Source organism: Centroberyx gerrardi, chromosome 5 (genome assembly GCF_048128805.1).
Source record: "Centroberyx gerrardi isolate f3 chromosome 5, fCenGer3.hap1.cur.20231027, whole genome shotgun sequence".
Classification (NCBI taxonomy): Eukaryota; Metazoa; Chordata; class Actinopteri; order Beryciformes; family Berycidae; genus Centroberyx; species Centroberyx gerrardi.
In genome coordinates this window covers 5,218,907-5,244,040 of record NC_136001.1, presented here as the reverse complement: position 1 = coordinate 5,244,040, position 25,134 = coordinate 5,218,907, and the positions used below count along the sequence as shown (strand labels likewise).

The window sequence follows — 25,134 nt, the reverse complement described above, 5'->3', positions numbered from 1 at the left end:
GAGCTCGTTGAGGTTGTCACCCCTGAAGTGGAACGAACAGTTGAAAACAACCCGATTCTTCCCATTATGCTCGACCATATGATGGGGAATATACCAGCTAGTTAATTAATGGCAGCGGGCCCCCCTGGAGGGCCGAGGCGAACTGGTTCCACTGGTGTTATTAGGTGTGGGTTGTCCGAGCCAATAAGCAGCACTGGGCAGACACACTCCAACTCCACATTACCCTTCCTTCCCAGCTGCTCCAACATACTCATGAGTGAGCGCACCTTTAAGGCGAACATGCGAAAAGCCTTCACATGTCCACTGGCTACATTGGGACCGTCCATTAGCTCTGCAATCCTCTGTAGAGCTAACTGGTGTGGCTGCCCGTACTGCTGGTTTAGAGCATCCATAGTTTCTGTGAAGGGGTAATGTGAGTTTGAGTAAGAGTCAGCTATTAATAGGGCTTCCTCTAGCTTAAGGTGGTCAACCAGTATTTGGAACTTGAACCTCTCTGTCACATCGGCTGGGAGGATATTGTCCAGGGCAATCTTTAGACGTGAAAACTCCCTGGGGTTCGGGTGAATCAGGTCTGAGATAGTGGGCGTAGGGCCTCTGTATGACCTCTCCTGACCACCTACTGGGCTCTGACTTCTGTGTCTGGAGTGACGGTGTTGTGAGGAGTAGCCATGTCTTGGTGGGGAGTAATGACGCTCAGCTGGTCGTGAACTGTGTCTTTCTGGAGTACTGTAGTAGTCGGGAGAACGAGCTGGCCGCCTCTCAGGCATGCGGCGATACTTAGGGGAGCGAGGACAATGGCGGTCAGGGGAGTAGTAGCGCATTGGAGAGGGGGCGCGGTCGCTCGTTGGGGACTGACTGTAGGCTTCAGAAGAACGGGCTGAATGTCTCTGAAGCATGCGGCGATACTCAGGTGAGCAGTAGCGCTTTGGAGAGGGGGTGTGCTTGTGCGAGTGAGTGCTGAGTTGTTGCCCACTCAATGGCTGGTGGTCTGCAGAGGGGCTGTGCTCAGTATCCTTAACTCTTGCAGCATATTGTGGATCGAGCCGACTCTGTTGACTTTCCTTAGTAGGCTGGTTACACCTGTGTGTGGGGCTCTGTGGAGGAATGCTCTGGGGGGTGTCAGTTTCCTCCCTCCAGACTTCCCTTGTCTGATGCTGGACTGTTGGCTGTATTGCAGGTGTATGAGTAATATGCAGCTGCTGGATGACACTTTCCAGGTGCTGTATCTGCTGACGAAGCTGCTCAGTCTCAAGAGCAGTGTGGCATCTAAGCTGCTCCAGCTTGTGCTCACTGACGTGACTGGAGGCGTAGATCCTCATTGCGCAGCTGTAAGTCCTGCATTGACTCCAGGAGTGCCTCCTGCTCATGCTTGTATACTCTGTTCTCCCGCTGTAGCCTGTCCATCCTCTCGTCCAATCTGTTCTGGATCTCCCATTGTGGTCGGCTAAGACGCTCCTGACTGACGGGTGCTGGAAGCCACTGACTCACGCCTTTCACATGAATTCCTTTATTCCATGACAACGGATGCAGTCAGGCGTTTCTTACAGCAGTGCACCCTCTGGTTCACCATGGAGTCATCAGGTGACGATCAGGTGTCAGCTACAATGGCTGAAATTGAGTATTTGTTCTCAAAAACTTTGACCAAATGTTCAGAGGATAGCATTGACATTGTTTCTGAACCAGACAGTTTGGCCACAACCACTTCTGAGTCGACAGTGACGTCAGTGATTAGCTCTGTGGACAGATTCTTGGTTACTGCCCTGCTAAGGTGCATCGCTAGCACTGGCCAGATATCATTGAGCCAAGTGGAAGAAATGGCCAAATGTCTGACAGAGATGTCAGTGGCAGAAATAAATGGCAGAATTAGTTTTTCCCACCCGGAGATTAGTGTTAAAGAGATCCACATGGCTGTGTTCAATGATCTTTGTCAGGAGTTCGGCACTGAAAAGCTGCTGCAGGCCGCCATGGCATCTCAGGATCCGGCTATCGATGATATTATTGCCAAGGCCATGAAAACTCAGCTGCAGATGGCTGATTCACCCACGGCTGATTCTCCCACAGCTGATTCACCCACAGCTGATTCTCCCACGGCTGACTCCTCCAAGACTGAAGGAAAAACTTTCAGTTTCCTGAGAGGAGTGAAGAAGCTCTTCCGCAAATCAAAGAAGGCCAGAAAATGCAGCAATGCTCCAACCTGTGGCCATGAGGAATTGGTCTCTGGAAATGAAGCGGTCGGCACAGAGAATGCCTCGCCTCCTCTGCCTCCAAAGAAGCCTAAGCACCCCATTATTAGGTTCTTCTCATCTTTGTTCACATCTGTGTGCAAATTTTTGGCCAGTACTTGATACAAGTGAAGGGCTTGATGAATCTGATGAAACAGAAGTTGAGAATTCAGGCACGTCAAATTGGCGGACAGGTGTGACATCTTCAAGCATATTGCATTCATCTTGAAGAAAACATTCTCTAGGAGGGTTCTGAGGCTTCGATGTTTATCTGTGTTTCAATAAAAGTGTTGGCACTAACTTAAGCTTTTGGTGTTTCTTTTGTTATCATTTGCTATCAGAGGTGGACAGAGTTGTGAAATAATTTATTTGTGATGAAGTACTGCTAATTAGTTACATTTTACTCATGTCAGAGTAAGAGTGCTTGTCTAGAAAATCAGTCAAGTGAAGGTAAAAGACTAGGACACTAGTCTGTCTCCAGTGAATCTGATTCAACCACTAGGTGGCAACAAATAACCATCATTGTTTCTGCAAACTCTGTACTGTCATGAAGGTACACACACACACACACACACACACACACACACACACACACCCACACACACACCCACCCACACACACACACACACACACACACACACACACACACACACACACACAAGCATAGATACAGAGACACCTGTGAAGTTGTTGGCATTGCTGTTCCGGTTTCATGGACCTGGATTAAGCAAACTGGATTAATGGACCTAGATTAAGTAAAAAACTCTTTATGCAAAGTTTGATACACATTATTGTGGGCTCAAAAGCACATATAGCATATATACATATGCAAAGATGCATCAGAACATTGGGTTTGTTCCATTTTAACATGAAATGGTCATCAAATCATGCCATCAAGCAAAGAAATTATTCTCAAAATAGAGTATGCAATAGAGTATGTGCAAAACTCTTAATGCAAAGCTGTTAGAAAGCCTGCATGGCTGTTGCTGACAACATGCAGCAGGTCAATACAGCTGTATTGAAAGCTGACATTGTGGTCACTGTTCCTGTAACATAGTAACAATATTTTTAGTTACTATTATTGTACCATTTTATTTTTGTTTTTACTGTCAATGAAGCTGTTCGGACATTTGGAGTGTCAGTACAGCTCCAGATCAGCTGATGGTCAGCTGAGTTTGCGTATTGCCATCACCAACTGGGTGGTCTATTGAAGCTGGCAAACTGACTCCTCATTCTCTGCTGCCTATGCATCTCTGTCTATACAGTAAGGTTGTTGCAGAACAGAGAATGTACAGTAAATTGATGCTGTAAGCCAGGTATGCTTTACTTGATCACCCAGATTAAAGTACCCACTCTAATCTTATTCACCCAATGCCTGGCAGTGAACTGATCAAGGCCTATCAACCTAGCTTGTGCTCTCGAGCCGATGTAAGGGAGTCACCCCTGATTCCAATTTGGTTCTTGTCCTATAGTTAGGCTCTTAAGAACCTCTACAAACTCATTCTGCCTAACCCCTAAGATTACACTCTTCTCATCCCCTTCAACCCTATTGATAGTTTTACGCACTTACTTACTTACTTATGCAGTTCGGTCTGGGGGTTTGACACCCAGACACGGGATGATTTTAACCAGACTCAGGGGTTGTAAATGAAACACTCTGCCCACCGTTTTATCGTATGGAACAAAACCACCTCACCTCACACAGAGCTGAGAAGGGCTCACTCTAACCACAAAACTGCACTTCCTTAAGTTATTTTAGACACACTCAAGAGAAACAGAGAAATAGATTTTAGAAAATTGTTTTTTATTACTCACCCAAACAAAAGTTTGTCTTCAAATGCAGTTTAAGTTGACAGGTTCACAAAAATCAAAATATGTTTTTTGTATTTACCTATCTACCATACACATTCAAAGTTCTGCTATACTAACTTCAACAAGAATCAAAGAGGAATATTAACCTTCTACAGAGTTACAAAGAGCTCCGCAGCAGTCGTCCAAGAAGTGGCCCCGGACAGTAATTGCTCAGACTCTTCATACTGTCCAAGTTATGTACAAAGCAAGTTTCAGACATCATGCATCAAACACCCACCCATCACGTGCCATGTATAGGACACACACACCTTTTCTACTGAACCTTGTACAGGATTTACACAAACAAGTCCCAGGGGTATATGCTTCACACACACACAAGTTACTATATGAGTATGACATTTTTCTTTTTTTCTTTTTCACAACATGCTCGCTCAGTTCATGTGTATCACCAGTTCAGTTCAACCGTGTGGTTTTATGTTCTTGCTTTCTGTAGGTGGTGATGAGGGGGGGGGGGGGGGGGGGGTAGAGGTAGAAGCAGCTTGTACAGGCAACACTTTAGGTCACATGGAGGGCTTTGCACAGGGCCTTGCAGCAGTCCCATAAGATGAAAAGGAGGGAAGGGGAAAGATGGGGAGAGGCCATTTAGCTGGGAATCTGTTGGTTGTGGCTGGAGGCCTACACCTGGTCAGCTCCAGAGGTGTCAGGCGATGCAGGAGGGGGGAGTAGGGAATGACGGGAGGCGATGATCCCCCAGAAGATGGCGAGAGAGGGGGAGTAGTTGGCGAGAGACAGGGAGATTCATACTGCCGTGCTCTCTCTTGTCGTTCCACCAACTCTAGTATCTCACCCTCGATCTCCTCCCTTTCCCTCTCCACACGTGCAATCCTCTCTCTCATTGCTCTGATGGCCAGCTTCTTCTTCTGCCTCCTCACGTTGTTTCTTTCCCAGTTTGGTCCCCGGAAGTCCCTCGCCAGCTCCTCTCCTTATGGAGGCAGTATGTGGTCCCCCCCTGCTCCATCTGTCCCATGTTCTTCAACAGGTACAATCACCCAAATATTTCATCAGCAAAAGTCAGAGACCAACATTTTGATTATTTAATTTCCAGTCAATCGGCACAGATTATTTATTATTTGGTGTCAAAAAATAACACAGGAAACATATTTAACGAAATTACACAAAAGCCTCCAACTCTAAGTATAATATCAAATCTATCAGTATTTAATTTGTCCACTCTTTACTTTTGTGCACCCTACTGTCACTTTAACTCTTCCATCCTTCCAGTCTTAAAACCAACAAAAGTTGTTCCCAAAGTGTCCCTGACATCATGTTAGCACACTTTCCCTTCAACAGCGACACTAACATTCACACAAACGGCCCAAACACACCTGAGCTGCCTCGCACATTTCTCGCTCATGTGCCTCTGAAATGGCTAAAGGCAACATTTCTGATGTGATTTGATGGAAGACAATACACTTGCATAAGGAAGGTGAAAGAACAGGAGTTCCACCGTGCAAGACCTGCAAAACTATCACCATGAGACAGACAGCAAAGCTTTCATCTTTGAGAGAGGGAAAAAAACAAGCTGCAATCCTGCTTCAGATCTGAAAAAGTCTCCCGGAAAGAATGGAAGCTGTAAGAAAGGCAAAAGGGCGGACACATAAAATACTGAAAAAAATGATTTAGTTGTGGATGCTTTTGTGTAATTTTGTGTTAAATATGTTTCCTGCATTTTTTTCTGACACTGAAAAACAAAAAACTTGCGCTTAATGGCCATTTTGACTGGAAATTAGATAACCACACAGAAAAATGGGCACAGAGGCCAACCATAAACCAGTAATAAGTGTTACTGGTAATGGTTTCATAAATCAAAGCTTTGGAAGAGTTTTGAATTTAAACTATTTTTGATTCTTTGAGTTTCCATTAATCTCCTTTGACTAGACAAGGTCTAATTCCTCCTGCATAGCATGGAATGCACACAGACACTGTTCCAGTGATCTAACATACTAAATGATTCAGTAAAGCATTGATCCAATTGGTCTTTAAAAGCATTTTTTATTTACAGAGTATCTTATACAAGTCACTTTTAACAGTAAGCTCAAGAAAAAGGATCGCAACAGGTGCAAACATATGAAGACCAACCAATAAGTTGATCTTTTCTCTTACCACACTGATAAACCAATGCTAAGATTTCACAAAAGAAACATACATCAGGGTTCAAACAACTAAACAGCACTGTTGAAATGAAATTTGGTGTATGTCAAGCACATAAAGATCATACAAACACCAGAAACAGTCCCTGAGTTGTTCATTCACAGAGTAAGACAAGAGAGCAATTGCAAAAGTTATCCCAGAAAGCAATGATTTAAAAGTATGGCTGTTGGATAAAACCATGGGTTAAAAAAAAAATTATAATTTCAGTCAAACATTTACGTTTTAAGACCAATGTAGAGTCCATAAATAAAAATGACAAAAATAGAAGATGCACTCCATAAGATCAGAGTGGAAACATGAATAAACCACATCCAACTGATGAAGACAAAAACAATCCTGATGCAACAATCCTAAACATCCTTGATGCATTTTGGAATATTCATTTAACTCTCAATTTCTGACCTTTACTGCTCTGTTGACAGGGTTATCACAAAAGCAACACCTATACATTTTTACTGTCATGATGTGGGAACCAGGCAAACAAACATTTGTTACAAGTTTCCACCAGTCGGGTCTAGTCGCAGATGTAAAAAGAAAAATACAAGTAGGTAGGGGCAGGCTACTGTAAGTGCAGCTGTATGAGGGCTGGTTCACATGCCGCGTCTTTTGCGCACTCAAATCCATTCATTTCAATGGGGGCGCGCGGCAGACGCGCGCAAATGCGAGGCCAATGCGGTTGCGACGCGCACGCGTTTCGACGCGCCTTATTTTCCGACCGCGACCAAGGCGCACTGAGATAAAAACATCTAAACTTTTTGGAACGCCACAAGCGCACCGCATGTCACATAGCCTGAAAGCGAAAGAGAGAGGGATGTATTCATGGCGAGATCTTTCTGCTCCACATGTAGATCAAGAAGTAAAGCTACTACGACAGTTCTACTGCGATGGTAATCCATTTCAGATAACTACTAACAAACGTGTGAAGTTGTTGTCTTTGGTTGCTTGGCAACGCCAGGCGCACCCGTAGCGCAACCGTCCAAGCGCACTTGATAAACGTTCTGTGTTCACTGTCCACTCAGCGCGCCTCGTGTTTTCCAAGCGTTTTAGAGCGCTGCATGTGAATCGGCCCTGAGACTTGCTAGGCTTGTTTCATGATTCCATATTGAGCTTGCTCTTCCTTTTGCATACACAGTATACAGATGTGACTTCTCTCTGCAACAACACATGATTTAACATCAGCGAGTGGTGGACTTGACTCTGTCTTTCACAAATTCCTGACTAGAAGTTACCTGAAGATGTTCTACACAACACCTCCAACGGTATCCGATTTCATGTTGTTTATCAGAAGGATGTGGACCAAAAAATTAGCCATGACAGATCAAAACTAAGCCATATAGTAGAACCATTTGTTTCATCAAATAATCATTTGGGCAGAAAATGAATAACATGCCTCAAAGAATTGTTTACATGAGAGAAGATGTCTAAAATGTAAAGAAAACAACAAATAAGAACCTTCAGCTTAAAATATGTTGAATTTGAACAAAGGTCCTTTTGAAAATCCTCCATGGTAGCCAGTGGGTGATACTCTGCCAGTCATTTGGAGGTCACTGCTTGTAAATGCACTGGAGGGTCACGAGACAAGGTCCAGGGTAAGGAGGTGGGGTAGGATGTCGACTGCTTGTGGGAACCCTTAGCTGTCGATCATCTCCGACAGCTCCTGCAGCAGGTCGTCCTCTCCCATACCGGGGTCCATGTCTTCCTCCAGATGGTCGTCGGTGAACTCGTTCATCAGCTCCTCAAAGTCGTCCACTGCCGAGGTGGAGGCGGCAGCGCTGGAGGCAGGAGCTGTGCGGGACGCAGCCACACTGGGCCTCCGTGGCTTGGACTGAGTGGGTGTCTTTGGTACTGGGCTAAAATGTAGGGAGAGGCAGGTTAATGTTCAGCCATTCTTCAGTAACAACAAGGACAATAATCCTGCATTCGCGTCACATGGGAATAACCATCGGAATGACTTACAAGCAATGAGTGGGAGGTGTTCACACGTTCAAACTCAAAGCTGTCAAGACGCCATGATTGAGGTTTTCCATAGACTTTGGTCGCTCTTGATGAGTTTTTTTTTTTTTTTTACACTAAACACATTAATTTAGTGCTGAAAACATTTGAGTTCATGTTTTACAGCAAACCAAACATTGTAATGTCAACCACAAATTAAAAACAAAACAAAACCCAAAAACAAAAAAACACCCCAGCATTTGGCTGTCCTGCCATATTCTTTTATTTTTTTAAATTGTTATCACAAAATTATTTATGAAATGGAAATGATTAATTTCTTTCATTTTATTTGAAATGAATATATCACTCCATACACTTGCCTAAAGGCATTTCCTTAGTGATGTCAATTCAGGAAGCTGGAGAAATCTGGGTTCATCACCAGGTTCCCAAGTTATTTATTACCTGAAGCCTGAGGGGAGCAGTATTCTCTTGTAGGAACCTCATATGTGCCATATGATGTAAATGCAGAATGACATAACCAGAAATTCGATCATAACATCTACTCTCTCCCATCCTTTACCTTTGAGGGACAGTGACGGCCTCCCTGGCTGCGGCAGTACTGATGGTCGGCTTGGTTTGGACCGGACTCTGCTGGAAAACAGGGACTGTCTGGAGCTCCTCTCTCAGGGGGCTGGAGTCAGAGCCTGAGCCCAGCAGGGTGGTGGGGCTCCTGGGAACAGCAGGGCTCAGCTGAGCCTCTGCACTGGAAGACGGGAATATCTGGCAATAAAATAAGTCAGTGAGGGTCAATAATTGCAGTAGCACATTACTTTTTCGTTTTATCTGCTGTTTCTACATTTGATGACGCTTCAAAGATCCCTGTGGGGAAATCAGATCATTGCAGCAGCAAAGTGATAGAACACAGCAAAGAAAAATAGACTAGGACTGCAAGCAGTCATGGACGGGGCCGGCCAGATGTAGCGAAAGTAACAGCAAAAAAAGGCATGTTTATTCTGCAGCACCCAGGACTCGAACTCACAATCTTTGACATCAACAGCAACTTGGCAAGTCATGAACGTGTTGAGCTATCTGGACAAGATAAAGATGTCTGTAATTTATTTTTACAAAGATTGAATGCTCCATGAGTGAAAAACGTATGTTTCGAGATGCTCTATTTTCCATTGATTGCAAGAGGTTACATGAGGACAGAATTCAAATTACTAGGTACAATTCTGAAATTTTACACTTTTTTTTTTTTTTTTTTTTTTTACACACACACACACACACACACACACACACACACACACACACACACACACACACTCGACCATGACTGCAAAATTTTTTAATTTATTTCCATGAACATTGGAGATTTATTTTGCGAGAATTTGCAGTAGCCGTTTACAGTACAACATTTTGCACTGTGGGCTCAATTTTTGATATTTCAAAAATCTGGCTGGATCGTTTTTCGAGGACAGTCTGAAGATGTAGTGTAGCAAGTTGTCAATTGATCAAAAAATGTGGGAGGAGATAGGTTTAATTAGTTTAACAGTTTTTGAGTGATGGACTTCATAATTTGCACTAGGTTGGAGCGTATGCGGGCAATTGACCGGTTTTCGTTGCCTGAGTAGCGGCTGATACTTTGGACCTATCTGCCAAGTTTGGTTGCTGTAGCTCTTACGGTAGCTCTTACGGTCTTACATTTTCCGAGATCCAGATACTTTAAGGGCAGAAGAAGCAGCGTAATAATAATAATAATAATAATAATAATACTAACAAAAACAATAAGGCTCCAGCACCTGCGGTGCTTGGACCCCTAATAATAACATTGAGAAATACAAGAGGGACTGGCAGCAGAGCTGCTGGCCGGCCCCTAAATATAAATAAGAATAGAGCAAATGGGTGTGTTAACCATAACAAAACCAATGTCAACATGTTAAGAGCAGGTTCAGCAGAAATGCATGAATGAAAAGCATAAAGAATATAAAACTACAGCACTATGAGGGTCTACAAAATACCAGTAGCAGTAGAACATATCTGAATGAAAATATACCATATATATAGTATTAAGTATAAATATATCTAGTACATGATCCAAATATAAAGATGAATGCAATATACAGAAATGAGAAAAACTATTAATATTAACATATCTACATAACGACATGCATATGGAGAGAAAGTGTCTTGTGCTGTTTAAAAACAAATTTGTAAAGTTTACACCGAATGTGGGCCCAGTCTGCCAACCTACCTCCCTCTGTTTACATGCCGTCTCCTGCAGTGGCTCCTCCGGCACTGTGGAGGCGCTGTTCAGGGGTTTGACTGCAGCTACAGCAGATCGCTCTGCTGCCTTTCTCTTCTGGCCCGGCTTCACCTGGGCTGCAGGCTTCATCACAGAGGGCTTCACATTCAGTTTGGGCCTCACTGAAAAGGAAGCAAATTAACAATGGGATGTAATGGAGGGACACACTGTGGTGACAGACATTCAGTTTTCCAAGGTTCCAACCATGGCCCCAATGTAAATTACATGACTGTCCATGACTAGGGCACTTCAAAGAACAAAGCATGGCCGTCCTTTTGCAGCAGCACCCCCTATTGACAGCTTCACCTTACTGCACCCAACTTTTTTTCCCCCCACAGCGCACCATGCGGCCGGGGGCAGAAAGTGGCAAATTCAGGTCACTCACTCAGTCCCAATCCCAAACCAGCCCCTACCCACTACCACTTCACCACCAAGTGTCACTCCAAATCAAGTTACACTCGCAGGTGTGAAGGGCACTTCTAATGAAGGGGGAGGGTAGAAATAAATTGACAAACTATGGGACGCCCTTGCAACTCTACCGGAAGAACTGGAAGCAGTCATCACCATGGCAACCGATAGAAGCCCGACTGTTTTGCCATTTCAAATTTTACGAGGCAAGGATAAACAGGTTGCAACTGTTAATGTAAACACACAACGTCCAAAACCATGAGAATGATGTGAAGTAAATTGGACTTTGTTTATGCATGCATAAAGGCATTTACGAGTTTGCTACAAATCAAGTGACCTTAGGGACAAAGTGATGTTCTCCTTTTTTAGTTTTAAACTTCATCACACATTCTGTGATTTTGTTTGAAGCTGTAAAGTCAGTGTGAGGAAAACAAAGGTGTGTATGCATTATCAAAAATACTTGACAAAGTAGAAAGACGGAACTTCGACGATCGAGTCTGCATCGATGTAGACTCGCTATCGGTGGGTTTAACAGTCCACTTGCACTCCCGCTAATTGGGACAGCCCTTAATATGGTGAATCCTCCACGTGAATGCGCAAACGGAGGGGGAGTGGATAGGGTGAGAGGTTAGGGGCTGGTTTGGGATTGGGCCTCAGTCACTCAGGGACGGTTTGCATGGAGCCTGCGCATCGTCAGATGGCCTCTAGAGGGCTTATTTAAATAAAGAATTGGTGCTTAAACTTTCATTTCTTTCTTCATCATTTCCTCACAATAAATATATTTCCATAGCATTATGTGCATGATCTTATATAGCCTCTCCTCTGCATAGACTGTAAGAAATGATAAGCCTTTCTCCTGCTCAAAGCAGATCACATGTCTGGACTACATTTACATACGCACAATAATGTGACTATTGCCAATACTGCGATTAAGGCAATAGTCTGTTGTCGCATAATAATCCCGTTTACATGACCGAAGCACTTAGTTTGATTATCCAGACAGAATTGTGGAAATGGGATATACATATATTTTTGGATAAAAATAACTTGTTTCCTGTCCCGCCACTTTCAGATTTAATAAAAAAAAAAAACACAGCCAGAATTCTGCTCTACCACATCATGTTTTTCACCGCAGCCATATGCATATCTCCATTACAATTACAAAATGGCATGCTTCAGGCTCTACGAAGTTGTTGTGGTGTTTGGATAGAGCTGTGAACCGCTGTGTCCAGCGCGTCTCCAGGATGTCACCGTCCGTCTCCTGTATTCCTGATGATTTGCACTGTAGAAACTTGGAAGCTGTGTGGAATAGCATTTCGGTGTGCACAAAAACACAGAAGTTTGTACCTGTTTTGCAAGAGCCTGATGCTGGTTGTGCAATATTCAATCAAAGTACCTACATTGGTTGCGGTGTGCGTAATTGCGCAGCGCTTTCAAAACGCACACCACATCATTCAAATTAGAGGCTGCAGAACGCACGTGTCCTGCTGCCTTTGGATGGATATAGCGATTTCATCAACTGAAATATATCCTACAAGCTGTTGTGGATGACAGATATTGGTAAGAACCCCCTAATTTAGCCCAGTACAGACTACAATTAACTTTTACCTTCACATGGTGAGCTGGACACATGCACTACTTGGTTACAGTTGAAGAAATGCTACTAAGGTATATACATGTCCTATTAATGCGATTAAGTTCGGAGTACTCCACATATCTTACTGCGACTCGGCATCGGAGCGTTTTTTCTGAAAACCTGGCTGCGCAACACCATGACGCAAGAGAGACTCACTCTCCTAGCAATAATGAATGCTCACAATGACATTTTGGATGTCAGCGATGTTCCTACCCTGATGAAAGCCTTCATTAGGCGTACAACTGAGAGAAGGTCCATTTTTGACAATTTATAAGACTAGAATAACAATAAAGATGCATTGTGAAAATACTTGTATACATCTCACATTTTGCCTATCAGTCTAGTGCATTCAGCACCGCTGTGTTGGACAGCGCTGTCAAAAGGTGAAGTAATATTTCCCCCCCCCGCCCCCCTCCCCAAATAAAAAAAACACCCACATACGGCATTCCCTCGCAGTAAATAGTTCCAACGTGGCTGTCCCTGACCAGTGGGAACCCTGGTTTTAATGGTTAAAGCTGTTGTATGAAGGATCAAAACAGAATAATTAGGTATATATAACGGGGTGAGGGTGAGGTACCTTTGGTGTCTGTAGTTTGTCCAGGGGATTTCTTCTGGGTACTGTTCTGTGTTTTGTCAGCAGTACGGTCCTCTGCAGGTGGGCCCTTAGGAGCCGATGAGGGTGCTGCGGAGCTCTTTCTATTCTTGGCTGGGGAATCTCTGGAGCTGCTGGGGCTCTGTGAGCGGGAGTCGGCCTCAGCCTGCCGTGGAGGAGAGCTCTGTTTCACAGAGACCGAGGTCACGGCTGGGATGGCAGCAGCAGTAGTAGCAGTGGTGCTGTGTATAGGCAAAGCAGCATTGGGTTTGAGGGTGATCAGTTTACGAACAGGGGCCTTTTGGGTGGAGGTGGTAGTGTCAGAGGCCAGAGTAGTGGATGAAGGTGAGGAAGTGGCTGGCGGTGTAAGACTGGCTCTGATAGGACCCTTCCTCTTCAGAGCGGGGCCTGCTGCCTGTTTCTGAGGAGGCTCTGCCTCAGCAGAGCCTTTGGACTGGCTGGTGGAGGAGGCTTGCTCTTCCATTTCCTGCTTGCGAAGGCGTTTCTCACGCATGATCTCCTCAAAGGTCTTTACCTTGACACCGTTACTGGAGGCAGGGCTGGTCTAGAAAGACACACAGGAGATTTACAATCACCTAGAGTCAATGGAATATTAGGCACCACATGCAGACAACTACAGCCATCAATACAGTGTCAGACCTGCCAACACTGGACATTTTTTTTTTTTTTTTGAGTACCACATTGTCGCAATTTGTACCATGACAGTCCTAAAATGTGTTATCAAGAAAAGCAATATCGTGAGCTATGCATATACCTACAGTACAAAGACATGTTATACTTGTGGAGACCAACATCAGCTGACCTCTGACCTGGGCCTTGCCCATTACAATGCCATACAGTGGTTTGTACTCCTGGAGTACAAACTGCCTTTCCCCCCCAGACTCTCAAGGCCCAATGGCTATAACCATCACGTTCCTGGAGACTCCCTCACCAGTATGCCATCTGCAACTGTTTCATGCACATAAATCACACTTGTATATTACACTCAGTGAACTCATTTAGTATTAATTAGTGTTTTTTTCTTATTACCCCAGTAGTACACCATGTTATCACACTCCCCTTGAACATCATCACAATGCACCCTGCACATCCCAATGGTTTATGTATATCAAGTCATATTCACTTGCACTTTTGGAAGCATCACGTTGATATAATCTTAATTAACCCAATGTATTATTGTGTACTAAGTACTTATCCATGTATTTTCAAATTTCAAGCAGATGTAGCCATTTTCCATTTGATTTCAGTTCACATATCTTAGTAGAGTGTGCATAAGTCATTCCCTCAGCCTCTCTATTTTACAACCATGGTGTTTGATATCAATATCATATTTGCACAATGTACAAAATGCATAACTGGGAAGCCTAGATGGCTGAAAACATGGCCACCTCTCGTTATAACTGGGGAGAAATTTCTTTGGCGTGTGTATATGCAGCTTTTTATCCCTCTCCCTGTCATCATCTTCATCTGACATAGTGACATAATTTTATCACTAGGTGGCCAAAATAGAATTTGTGGGTGGCCAGCAATAACATTAAAATGTTGGCCATAAGATCAAATTTTTTACCACTGAATTTCACTATTGAATGAACAGTGAAATTCCACAGTATAGTAACATTGTAGCTTGACCCTTCTAGGCTATACACACCCTGGCACATTAGCCAAATCACATATATTTTGCAATTCCACATACATTTATAGTTTAACACTGGGTCACAGACATGGTCTACCTGCTAGTGTTGAACATCAAAGCATTGAAAGTTATCTAGTAATTTCAACTCAAGTCTCTCAAGTAGTAGACTGAATTGCAATTGTAATTTATTTCTCATAAATGGTAGGAATTACAACAATAATAATAATTTGAATACGTACAGTTAGCCTTCTTGGAATAAGAGTGTTTTATGTAGTTGTGTATTCCTTCCAACTAACAGCAGTGCAGGGTTCCCACACCACCTTAAATATCAAATTCAAGGACTTTTCAAGGACTTTCCAGGCCCAATTCCCTCAAATTCAAGGACCCAACACGGTATAGTTTGAGACACGGATCAAGGTTAATTACTGTTACAACACTGAGAATTTTTACAATGAGAACTAGCAGGCTTTACAGAAGCTCACAGACAACAATTAAAGAGAGAGAGAGGCTTGAATGTGTGAACACTTCTAAACTGTGCTGTGTTACAGTGATGGCAGACTATGTGGTCTCTTGCCTTCTCTAACACAAATATATAAATTCGAGCACTTTCAATGACCCATATCGATTTAAGTCTATTTTCAAAAACTTTCAAGGCCTTGATTTTTTTTCTCAAATTCACAAACTTTCAAGGATTTCAAGGACCCGTGGGGACCTTGGCAGTGATATTATGTGGTTTCTAGCATAGACTGTTTTCTAGTCATTTCATGTTGTGGTGTACCGGCCCTTTAAGAGCATGTGTGTTTTGTCCCCCGAAGCCATATTACAACACCGGCTTTAACTTGAAGATGATAGTAACATGAAGTACACACAAAAAGCCAGTACAGTACCTGTTGGTTCATCTCTAAAACTATTTTGTCGTCATCATTATGGCGGGACTGCGTTAGTTTCAAGCATAGAAGTATTATACTATCAAGCCCCGTTGTAGCTAGCTAGCTAGCTAACATTTGTACGATTGTTAGAGGTTTAACCAGACAGCTGCCTTACTATTTTAAGAATCAAGGAATACGTGAAAATGTGGTGTTGTCATAATATCAGGGTAAGACTACAAACTCACAAGCATGTAGGAGTCTGGAACTGAGGCAAGCTTGTCAGTGGATGCTCCGCCACAGAGCAAGAGGCTTTTCAAAATAAAAGTGCCGTGGTTTTCACAATTCACAATCTCACGGTTTATTTTTCGCAGTATACACTTTAAACGTGTAAAATGAACAGACTTGATCTGCAGGCCAGCCGCAGTGCACAGTTCAAACAGCACGGGTCAACACAGCGAGAGGAGGGGAGGGACAGGCACAAGACAACTGCCTGCATGGAATAAAGAGACTACTGCGAGTTTGACACAACGGGATGGATCAAAGGATCATTTTCGTACCCGCATACTCTAACCCAAAAACGTGTGTAAATGGTACACAAAATGCGTGCATGTTGGCAGTTCTGTAGTGTCTGTCAAGTCATACCTCAGCATCAGCAGTGGGGGCATTAACTGGCTTCTCTGTCACCTCAGCAATCTTCTGTGTTGTGATGCTGCCTGCTGGGTTGAACATCAAATTCATTATGTTAAACTTGAGAAGATGGCAGGATAAAATAAGTATAAGGGTAAATGAACATGTGAATTCAGTCCCAGTAGCTACATTTACAACAATAAAACCAAGGCACACTACAGCACTCTTATGGGAAGCTTGTTGCAACAAAGGACAATAAATCTGCTGAAACTTTGCAGCTCCTTTGCAGCATAGTGACCCAAAACAATGAAATAATTCAGCTACCCTTGGAAAAACAACAGACAAAACTTTATATTAAAAACACACGTTTTGGTTATAGTAGCCTTTGTCAGGGTTACAGAACTGAATGCATGGTCATCAGTAAATATATTCCATGACATCCAAGATGGCCACTTCAAGACCCATACACCAATCATATGCCAGCTGACTGATGTATGCTCCGGAGGTGGCCATCATGGATTTCATTATGTACTGTTATTTTCAACACTGCAAGTATTTCAGTGAGCTTATGGCAACACATAGGGAACAAAACTAATCAACAGCTTAAGTGCCGTCTTACTGAGTGAAGCTGGCTTATTGCGCAGTAGGCGGGGCTTCTTAGCACTGGGTGCTTCAATGCCAGGGCTCTTCCCATTTTCAGCCTCCAGGGCTTGCTCAGCCTGAATCCTTGCTGCCTTCTCCCTGCGGATCTCCTCCAGGGTCTTCACCTTGACCTCGGCCCCAGCTGGGGCCACATGGCTGGGCAGGGCTGTGTCCGACTGTCCTTGGGTCTTGCCTGGGGCTTTCTCAGCAGCCTGCTTGGCCTTCTTAGGACTGGGGATGTTCTCCTGCTTCTGCTGTTCCTCCTGCTTTTTCTTCTTGGCATGGAGGATCTCAGAGAAAGTCTTGACCTGGACAATGGAGGCATCTTTGATGGTGATGGCTCTCTTGGTGCCCTTGGAGGCTTTGGTAGAGATGGTTTTGGTAGTGGTGGTTTCTGGAGCCAAGACTGAAGAGCAGTCTTTCTGGCTCTGAGACTGAGACTTTGATGCCTTCTCCTGTCTGATCTCCTCCAGGGTTTTAATGTGGATCTGCTCTGGAGTTTTCCCCATGTTGGTCTCAGCTGTTAGGAAGGTTGGGGGAGAACAATACACATCAATACTACATTCCCTCTGCTTGATTCACATCTTTCCAGACAAAGTATACTCTCCCATACTTCTTACCTGGTTGAGTGGGAGCAGCAGGCTCAGCTGACAAACCAAGTCTTTCTCTAACAGGCTTCAAAGCTGAAGAATCAGTGGAATAAAATTTTGAATTTGTTTGAATAGCCATATTATACTTTCCAGACACTGAATATTATGAGCCTCATAAAACACAACCTGTTGTTTATGTTGTTTCATATAGTCACCATTCCTGGTTAGCAGTCAGAGAGTGTTTCATCTCTCTCACCTTTCTGAGGGGCCAGTAATGAGTCTTCCTCATCCACAACTCTACCAAGACGCTCAGCTAGACTACGTTTCAGCAGGGGGTCTCCTCCAGTTTTGGCATCTAGAGGAAAGAGAACAATAGTCATACGTCAGTAATCCTAAAGTAGAACAGCACTGGCATTTGAAATCCTTTAACATATTCAGACACAGACAGAATAAATGTTAAGGAACAATAACAGTGTACATCTACCATTACTGAATATTTTCTTTCCGAGCCGTTCGGCCACACTGCCTCTGGGTCTCCCAGTTTCTTCACACACAACTGGGTCTAGGTGGAAAGAGGGACCATATATTGGTGAGAACAATGTAAATGAGATTTACTTCTTTTTGGGATTGACTACTGTGCTACCTATTACTCTTCTGATTATTTTAGCAATTAATCAAGTAATATAAGCAGCCATGGTTTGGGCAGTCAGTATCAGTAGCCATGTTAAATGCAAGTGCATCAATTAATTAATGCTGTCAAGATCAAATTCCAGGATGTGATCAGACTACCAGATAAAATAGGAAATAATGAGGGAAAGTGGGGAAAAAAACAGAATCTGGGGAATGAAAGGGAGTTGGGTATCCAAACCCCCGAAATCCTGAAAATCCACACAAATGACTAGTTTTTACCATCTCTAGCCTCATAGAGGGCTGGGTGACAAAATGAACGTATGTTTTCTTTCTCTCCGTTGGCAGCATTATCAGCACTCTGAATGGGATAACCAGCTCTCTTCATGCTGGCCTTCAGGGCCTTCCTCAAACGGATCTCCCCCAGGGTGCTTACTCCAAAGTTCAGCGATTCATCTATCAAAGACATCCAACATTAGCCCACTTGTTGACTGCATTTCAGCATTTTTGGTCAGTGTTCAATATGATGCATGCAGACACTGACTGGGAAATAAGACATACATCAGCTAGACCCTATCAGTCTATAACTGGATATTATTTGTCACAATAATCATCTCAGCACACAAAATGATAGTGGGTCACACATCAGGAATGACCACTTTTCCAGATTTTGACTTTTAAGACCCTTAAGTAAACAAATTAATTTTCCATACATTCGAGACCTGTGTAAGAACCCTGAAACAAGATGCACTTGAACTGCCTCATGTCCTGCCATAATTACTATAATATATTCTACATAATCATATAATAAGGCATTACTTAGCAAATACTTCTATGTCAACATGTGTTCACATAATACATGGGTGCTATAACTATGAAGTTGGTATCTTAAAACATTAAGGAGTTATGCAGCAATGTGCTCCAAAATCTACTACTCTACAGGGGGAACCTGTGGTGTAAGTAAGAAGTTTCTATCATGTATTGGTCTGGAGTTATTGTGGATGCATCAAGTTGAGTCTTCTGTGAATTCTGTTCACTGGTAAGTAACATATTAACAGTTTTTTTGTGCGTGTGTTTTATATATTTTCATTAACTTCTCTTTGTCTCATTATGTTTTACTGCAGTTATTTTGCACTCCCTCATTATGCTGTAACTGTTTTCTTTCGTATTTTGAATGCATACAAGACATTTGGATGAAATTGTCAGTTGTGTTATGTTTAATACCCCCAAAGCTTTACAAATTCTATTTTTCTTTGCTGTATCCTATTACAAATTTGCTGCTACAATGCTCCAATTTTCCCACACGGTTCTTAATTCTACGAAGTGGTGTGTTTCTGAAAAGACTGTTATTGCAACTTGCTTTAGACATTTTGTTTCTGGCCTCAGTCTCACCTGAGGTGGGGCCTCCTGGCAGTTTTCTGGGAGAAGTCAGCCTGCTTCCATCTGGGGCAACCTTGCCATCCTCTCCCTCCTCTGAGAACTGGTCTGGAAACACACAGACACACAAGCTTTAAGGATCAAAGGGAACATGTCTCATGAGGCATAAATGTTTAAATATAATCTCTCAGTAGCTTGACGTCAACTGAAAGACAAATACCGTATTTCCTCTAATAGTGGCCGGTAGTCAATTAAAAGCCGGGTCTCCGATAATGGCCTGGGCCGTGGTCGACGCGAACAAATAAAGGCCGGCCCCAAATACAGGCCGGGGAAAAAAAACAAAGGAAACAAGACTAGGTCAAAACCTAGTATATGGCTGGACCGTGTCCGTCTCCTCTCTCCACCGCGCCCACGGCCCGCATTGATCCTCCCGATCCAAGCCCCGGACGCACCGGGGACAAATCAGCGCCCAGCAATCGGCCCTGGCCGATTTCCTGCCCCCAGGAAACTTCGGGAAGCGTCGGCAGTAAGCCCTCGGCGCGCCGAAACCTCCATGCTTGTCTGTGTCTCTCTCTCCGCAGACAGAACAGAGGGCTGTCAGGTGGACTGAGCTCGCGCATATGCATCGAAATAAACACCGATATGATATAACTGTATAGATTCTACTTTAGCTTCAGTTAGCTTCAGCTTACATGCAAACAACGGTGGATACCGGTAAACTCCTGGTGCCTGTTTGTAACTGTAGTTTGTAGTAACGTACAAGTGCCACAAGATGGCTCGGCCGGCGGAAGTCTCTGGAGCATGCTGTCGTCGATTACCGTAATTATCGTAATGCATTGCAGTAACGAAAAAACGGCTACCTAACGTACCCCAACAGAAGCAGATCAGAAAACAAGGACGCTTCGTACTAAAATATGAGCAAATATACTTATCAAACAGAGGGAATTAGAAATAAAGGCCTGTCTCTAATATAAGCATGCTTCCAATAAAGGCCTGGTACCCTCTGCAGTTGAGGTAAATAAAGGCCCGGGCCAATATTAGAGGAAATACGGTAAGTCAAGTTATCATGAGATCAACTCCAACTCACCATCTTCGTCCTCATCGTCATCTGCTGGGTTGATCACTACTGGTGGGTGGGTGGGGCTTGGTACCGTCTCCTGAGTTTCTGCCTTCATGACTCCTCTGAGCTGGGGATTGGCTGCAGTAGGGAGAGGGGCAGGTGGAGGAGGAGCTGGTTCCTCATTTGGCTGGTCCTCGTTCTTAGTTAGACCTGAGAGCAAACAAATCACATAGAATATCATTACTGTCTTTCACAGATGGATGCGAGATGGTCTTCAGCTCTCTACATTTTGACACTCCTAGTTTGTCTGCTTTGAGAAAGCCAACTCACCTTTACTGGGTGGGACATAGACACCATCAATGTAGCGGGATTTTTCATGGTAGAAGGCACAGTGAGGCTTCTGGCAGCCGGCTGGCTGCTTCTCCCAGTAACAAGGAATCTCCTTCCTGTTTTTCTGTTTGGGTGAACGAGGTACACAGCACGCAACAGCATTCATGGTATGTCCTGCACAGACTTGATTGCTTAACTCAAATAACAAAGAGGTCTAAAGGCAGAATGGACCACAATGTCACAGAGCAAATTATCCCCATGGATTTACCTAGAGATTGGATCTAACTTCAGTCTGTTTGGGCAACTTTCAAAGAATAGTAAAAAATAATAAAACTGAAGGAAAAATAATAAACTTTTCTCCATATAATGAAAATTTTCAGGAGGAAAGTAATCTGAAAATGTCCAGTTATCCCGGTGATTTAGTGTTCCTCCAAACTAATTAATTTCCCCTACTTTTCCAGACTTTCTACACCTATGTAAGAACCCTGAAAATGGTAAACAACTAATGTTTCTTTCTTCAAGTTAATTTGAACACAAGGATGCACCAAGTTGAGTCTTCTGTGAATTCTGTTCACTAGTAAGTAACATATTAACAGGTTTTCAGTCTGACTTTAGAGATTGTGCAGTAAATTGGTGTTCCTCCCAACAAGTTCTGAGGCAGGAGTGAGGCTCCTGACCCAGGTTTTAAGGGAGGCTCCTTTCTACCCTTCTGTAATGGCCATTCAAGACACACACAGCCTCGAGTGGGCAAAGCCTGAAGGAGATGGTTCTAGGCACTCTTCAGTTTGACTTTCCTCTAACACGTTTTTACTTACCTTGATTTCCATGTGACGAAACTTGCAGACAGTACGGAAGCAGCGTCCCTCCTGCCAGAGGTTGCAGACAGTCTCATTGCCCATAGCCGCCTCACAGTGTCTGAATGGGCAGCTGTCTCCCTACAGAATAAAACACAGTAAGACCACAATCTTCCATCTGTTCACCATTCACACTACCACTAAAACTGGTTGGATTACGTTTGGGATTTTTTTGCTCAAACAGAAGCTTTGCATACTTTAGTGCAGGTGGAGTAATAGTAGAAGTAGCAGTCGTCTCCATGGTTGGTCATATTAAGGCAGGTATGCTTCTTGATTGGCGGAGGTGATGGGGCTTGTGACCTTTAGGATCAATGGGTGGTTCTCTTCAGGGCCAACAGGACTCTCCCTAACAACACAGAGCGCAACACAAAACCATATCAGAAATGGTCGACACAACTCAATTCAATCGATTCACTATGAATTAGGTACTCTGCACCTACTCTGAAGTATATTTCCAAAATTAAATAGTTTTTATCCTCTAGTGATCAGAAGAAAGTCATCCATGCTTTTCTCTCTTCTTGCTTAGACCACTGTAACATTCTGTATTCCTGCTTCAGTCAAATGTTTCTCTCTTGTCTCCAACTTGTACAAAATGCAGCAGTTAGGATTCTGACTGGAACAAAAGCACAAGATCGTATCATAAAGATATTAGCATCTTTGCAATAGTTACCTGGTAGTTTCAGAATAGAGTTCACCGATTACATTTAAGGCATGGATGGGTCTGGCACAGAGCTATATCCCAGACATTTTGAGCCAGATCGTAGCCCAAGGTCCACAGGAAGTTTCTTATTGACTGTTCCAAACTAAATTCCAAAATCAAGAGTCGATTGGTTCTTTGCCATCAGGGCTGCCTGAAGGAAGAGCTCAGGCTGAATACATCCACATCGTCATTAAATAACTTTAAATTAATAATATTTAATAAATATCTTTAAATAACAAGACTTGCTGTTATGCAACAAACTTTTGTTATTGTTTTTGACCTCCTTTTATGACTTTTGCCTAGCTTTTATGATGATTTTTTGTTTTGTTTTGTAAGGCACTTTGTAGCTGTTTTGAAAAGTGCTTCATAAATGAAGATATTGTATTATTATAACCCTGTCACCGACTGTTCACATTTTTGGCATTGCTGCTTCCACTGGATCAGTGGACTGCACTTTTACAATCCCAGCATGGGAGGGGGAGAAAGCACTGATTAATTTTACCTGAGGTGGCTGAGAAGACGTCTCCCTTCTGAGCACACTGCTGGTAGGGTGTCTCCGTGGCGGTATAGAGTCCTGAAGGAAGACTTGATCCATGAGATAAGAGGGAAAGGGGGGTGGGTCGCCCAGAGACACTTGTCTTCCTACGACATTCCTTCTCTGAGACCCTCCGAGACACCTTTATCTCCGCCAGACTGCTAAACATTACTGATGGTTGGTGCAACAGTGTCCTTTGGGGATTTTTTTTTATTATTTTTTATTAATGGGTGGAACTACTAGGATAAATAAATGAAGGGGAGAGAAACAGCCAGGAACGGAAAAAAAAACTCTTCTCTGAATGAGATCCGTGAATACTGGAAGTGGTGTGGCAAAAAAGGGAATGAGGGCTGTTGGATGGAGAAAAATCTTCAGCTTCTTCTTGGGCTTGGTAGAATGAGGGGGTGTTGTACGCTTGGTGGCATTTTGGTGAAGTCGGAAGAAAAATGTGGGTAGGAAATTCAGGCTTCTAGAGATTTCAGCTGTTGATTACCAAAGTTGAGGAAGAAAAATTCTTCTGGCAATCTACTCTTGGGGACAAGCTATCCATATCCAAGGATCCCCACAAAGGCCCAAGAAGCTGGTTTTAAACCTATAAATCAATCAAAAACACTCCCCGGAAAACTGAAAAGGATTGTTAGAGGACAGACATTTGTGCACAAATACAAATGACACAGTTGTACACCATAATGACACAAATGGCAGAACCTGACAAAAATATGCTCTCAACAATGGCTTAAAACTGTTCAGGCCAAACTGAGGAATTTGATTATTATAGAGGTCCAGGTCAGTGGAGGGCCCCATTGTCGCTGCACTGTATAATCAACCCATATTTATATATTTCAAGTATTTAATTCAAAACAACCAATAATTAAATTTGCAATACTTAAGAGACCAGACCTGAGGCGTCTGTCTATACTTCTAGGCATGGAGGCCCTCACTGGATACTGACAATAAAGAGGAGAAACAAACCTCGCTTCCATCTTAAATACACCCTACACTTTAAGGTACATAAATAACGGGATTAAAAACTGTTAAAATAAACCACTTTCACTGCCTGTAAAATAGGCACTATTCCTGACTTACGTTAAATTTAGTTTGTTTAATTATTCAATAATTGTGCCCACAAGCCACAACTAAACTGAAGAATTTAAGTACGTACAAAACTAACACAGACAATATTACCGGAATCAACGTTTCTTGGCGAATGATAATGTAAAGGTCATCTGCAGCGTTTGTGAGATATTCTCGGGGAAGCTTAAAATTCAACACAGATAAAGAAACAATCACATATTGAGTAGAGAAATTATATATCGTTGCGTAAGTTAACGTTAGTTGAAAACGGATTGTTAATAAAATAAGTTAGCGTATGGCTAGTTGTAGTCCGTCCCGGACTACAAGAGTTAAAATAGTTACATAAACAATCAAGTTGGCTTGTTAGTTAGCATGGCTGGCTAGTGGCTATTATCAACGTATATGTATATTCTAAACATAATATATAGAAGTGAAAGTGTAATTGGTTATTTTAGAGAGGCCTAACTAAAACCAATACTCGCGACGTTAGCTAAACGCTAACGTTAAGCTAACTTAAGATATCAAGCCAACATGCCAGGTTTATTTTGTAATTACCGTGCTATTCACATTCATTTTCTAACGCAACAGTGTAATAAATAGGTTATGTAAACAAAACATATTGTGTTCATTACCAGTATCAGATTTAAAAAGGTAAAAATAAGTGTTCTTATGTAGAAAAGAACCCGTCCCCGTTTCGTTGACTGGCCGCACTCAGACTAAAACAAAATGGCGGCGTCACGATACAAATACAAGAGGATGGTACTCCGCCCAGCAGTGTTGCATTCAAGTCCTAAGGAAAGATGGTAGATTCGAGGTCTCTACTTAAAAATACGGATGACCAGTTTTCAAGTGGTAAATAGTACTAGAAAACGTTCATCTCAACTTTCAAGTGGTGATACTACATGGGTTTAGGATCAACCAGGTCTACAAAAAAAATCAATTATGGGGTACAGGGGTGCAGCATAGGCTGTGGTATTTCTACCTACCGAACGCGTTTCTGTCCATACTGGATTTTAGCCCTTCCCATAATGCTTTGCTTTACCAGTTGTCCCGGTCAATTGCCTGCCTACTGCCGTTCAG

The 25,134-nt window shown here is 43.0% G+C and overlaps 1 protein-coding gene and 1 non-coding gene across 6 annotated transcripts; both read right to left on the bottom strand.

Annotated features, from left to right (window-relative positions):
• Positions 1–6,066: 6,066 nt before the first annotated feature.
• Positions 6,067–24,762, bottom strand: zc3h11a (zinc finger CCCH-type containing 11A). Of its 5 annotated transcripts, XM_078283545.1 has the most exons (18): positions 24,687–24,750; positions 24,166–24,237; positions 22,948–23,019; positions 21,943–22,091; positions 21,707–21,826; positions 20,892–21,015; positions 20,589–20,771; positions 19,517–19,609; positions 18,407–18,580; positions 17,982–18,059; positions 17,754–17,852; positions 17,528–17,590; positions 16,885–17,427; positions 16,281–16,354; positions 13,101–13,680; positions 10,429–10,601; positions 8,758–8,957; positions 6,067–8,095 (listed from the first exon to the last, which is right to left on the bottom strand). In XM_078283545.1, exons 4-18 carry the CDS (start codon positions 21,994–21,996, stop codon positions 7,876–7,878), a joined length of 2,778 nt encoding a protein of 925 aa, XP_078139671.1. In that variant the 5' UTR covers positions 21,997–22,091; positions 22,948–23,019; positions 24,166–24,237; positions 24,687–24,750; the 3' UTR covers positions 6,067–7,875. The 5 variants fall into 5 exon arrangements, 4 of the variants coding, with proteins under 4 accessions (XP_078139671.1, XP_078139672.1, XP_078139670.1 ...); XR_013504876.1 differs by lacking the exons at positions 24,166–24,237; positions 24,687–24,750 and having other exon boundaries at positions 6,067–6,830; positions 7,321–8,095; positions 22,948–24,007; XM_078283546.1 differs by lacking the exon at positions 24,166–24,237 and having other exon boundaries at positions 24,687–24,762.
• On the bottom strand, positions 21,523–21,642 carry LOC139914553 (small nucleolar RNA SNORA26). The gene has a single exon (XR_011784768.1). It is a non-coding gene; the product is annotated as a small nucleolar RNA SNORA26 (small nucleolar RNA).
• Positions 24,763–25,134: the final 372 nt, after the last annotated feature.

What these genes read in the sequence shown, in the direction of transcription:
- zc3h11a (XM_078283546.1), bottom strand. Translation starts at nt 21,996, where the DNA reads ATGACCAACCATGGAGACGACTGCTACTTCTACTATTACTCCACCTGC. An exon ending in ATTACTCCACCTGCACTAAA is followed by an intron (nt 21,827 to 21,942) that starts GTATGCAAAGCT and finishes TTTATTCTGTAG; the next exon opens with GGAGACAGCTGCCCATTCAG. An exon ending in ATTACTGGCCCCTCAGAAAG is followed by an intron (nt 17,591 to 17,753) that starts GTGAGAGAGATG and finishes CTGATTCTTCAG; the next exon opens with CTTTGAAGCCTGTTAGAGAA.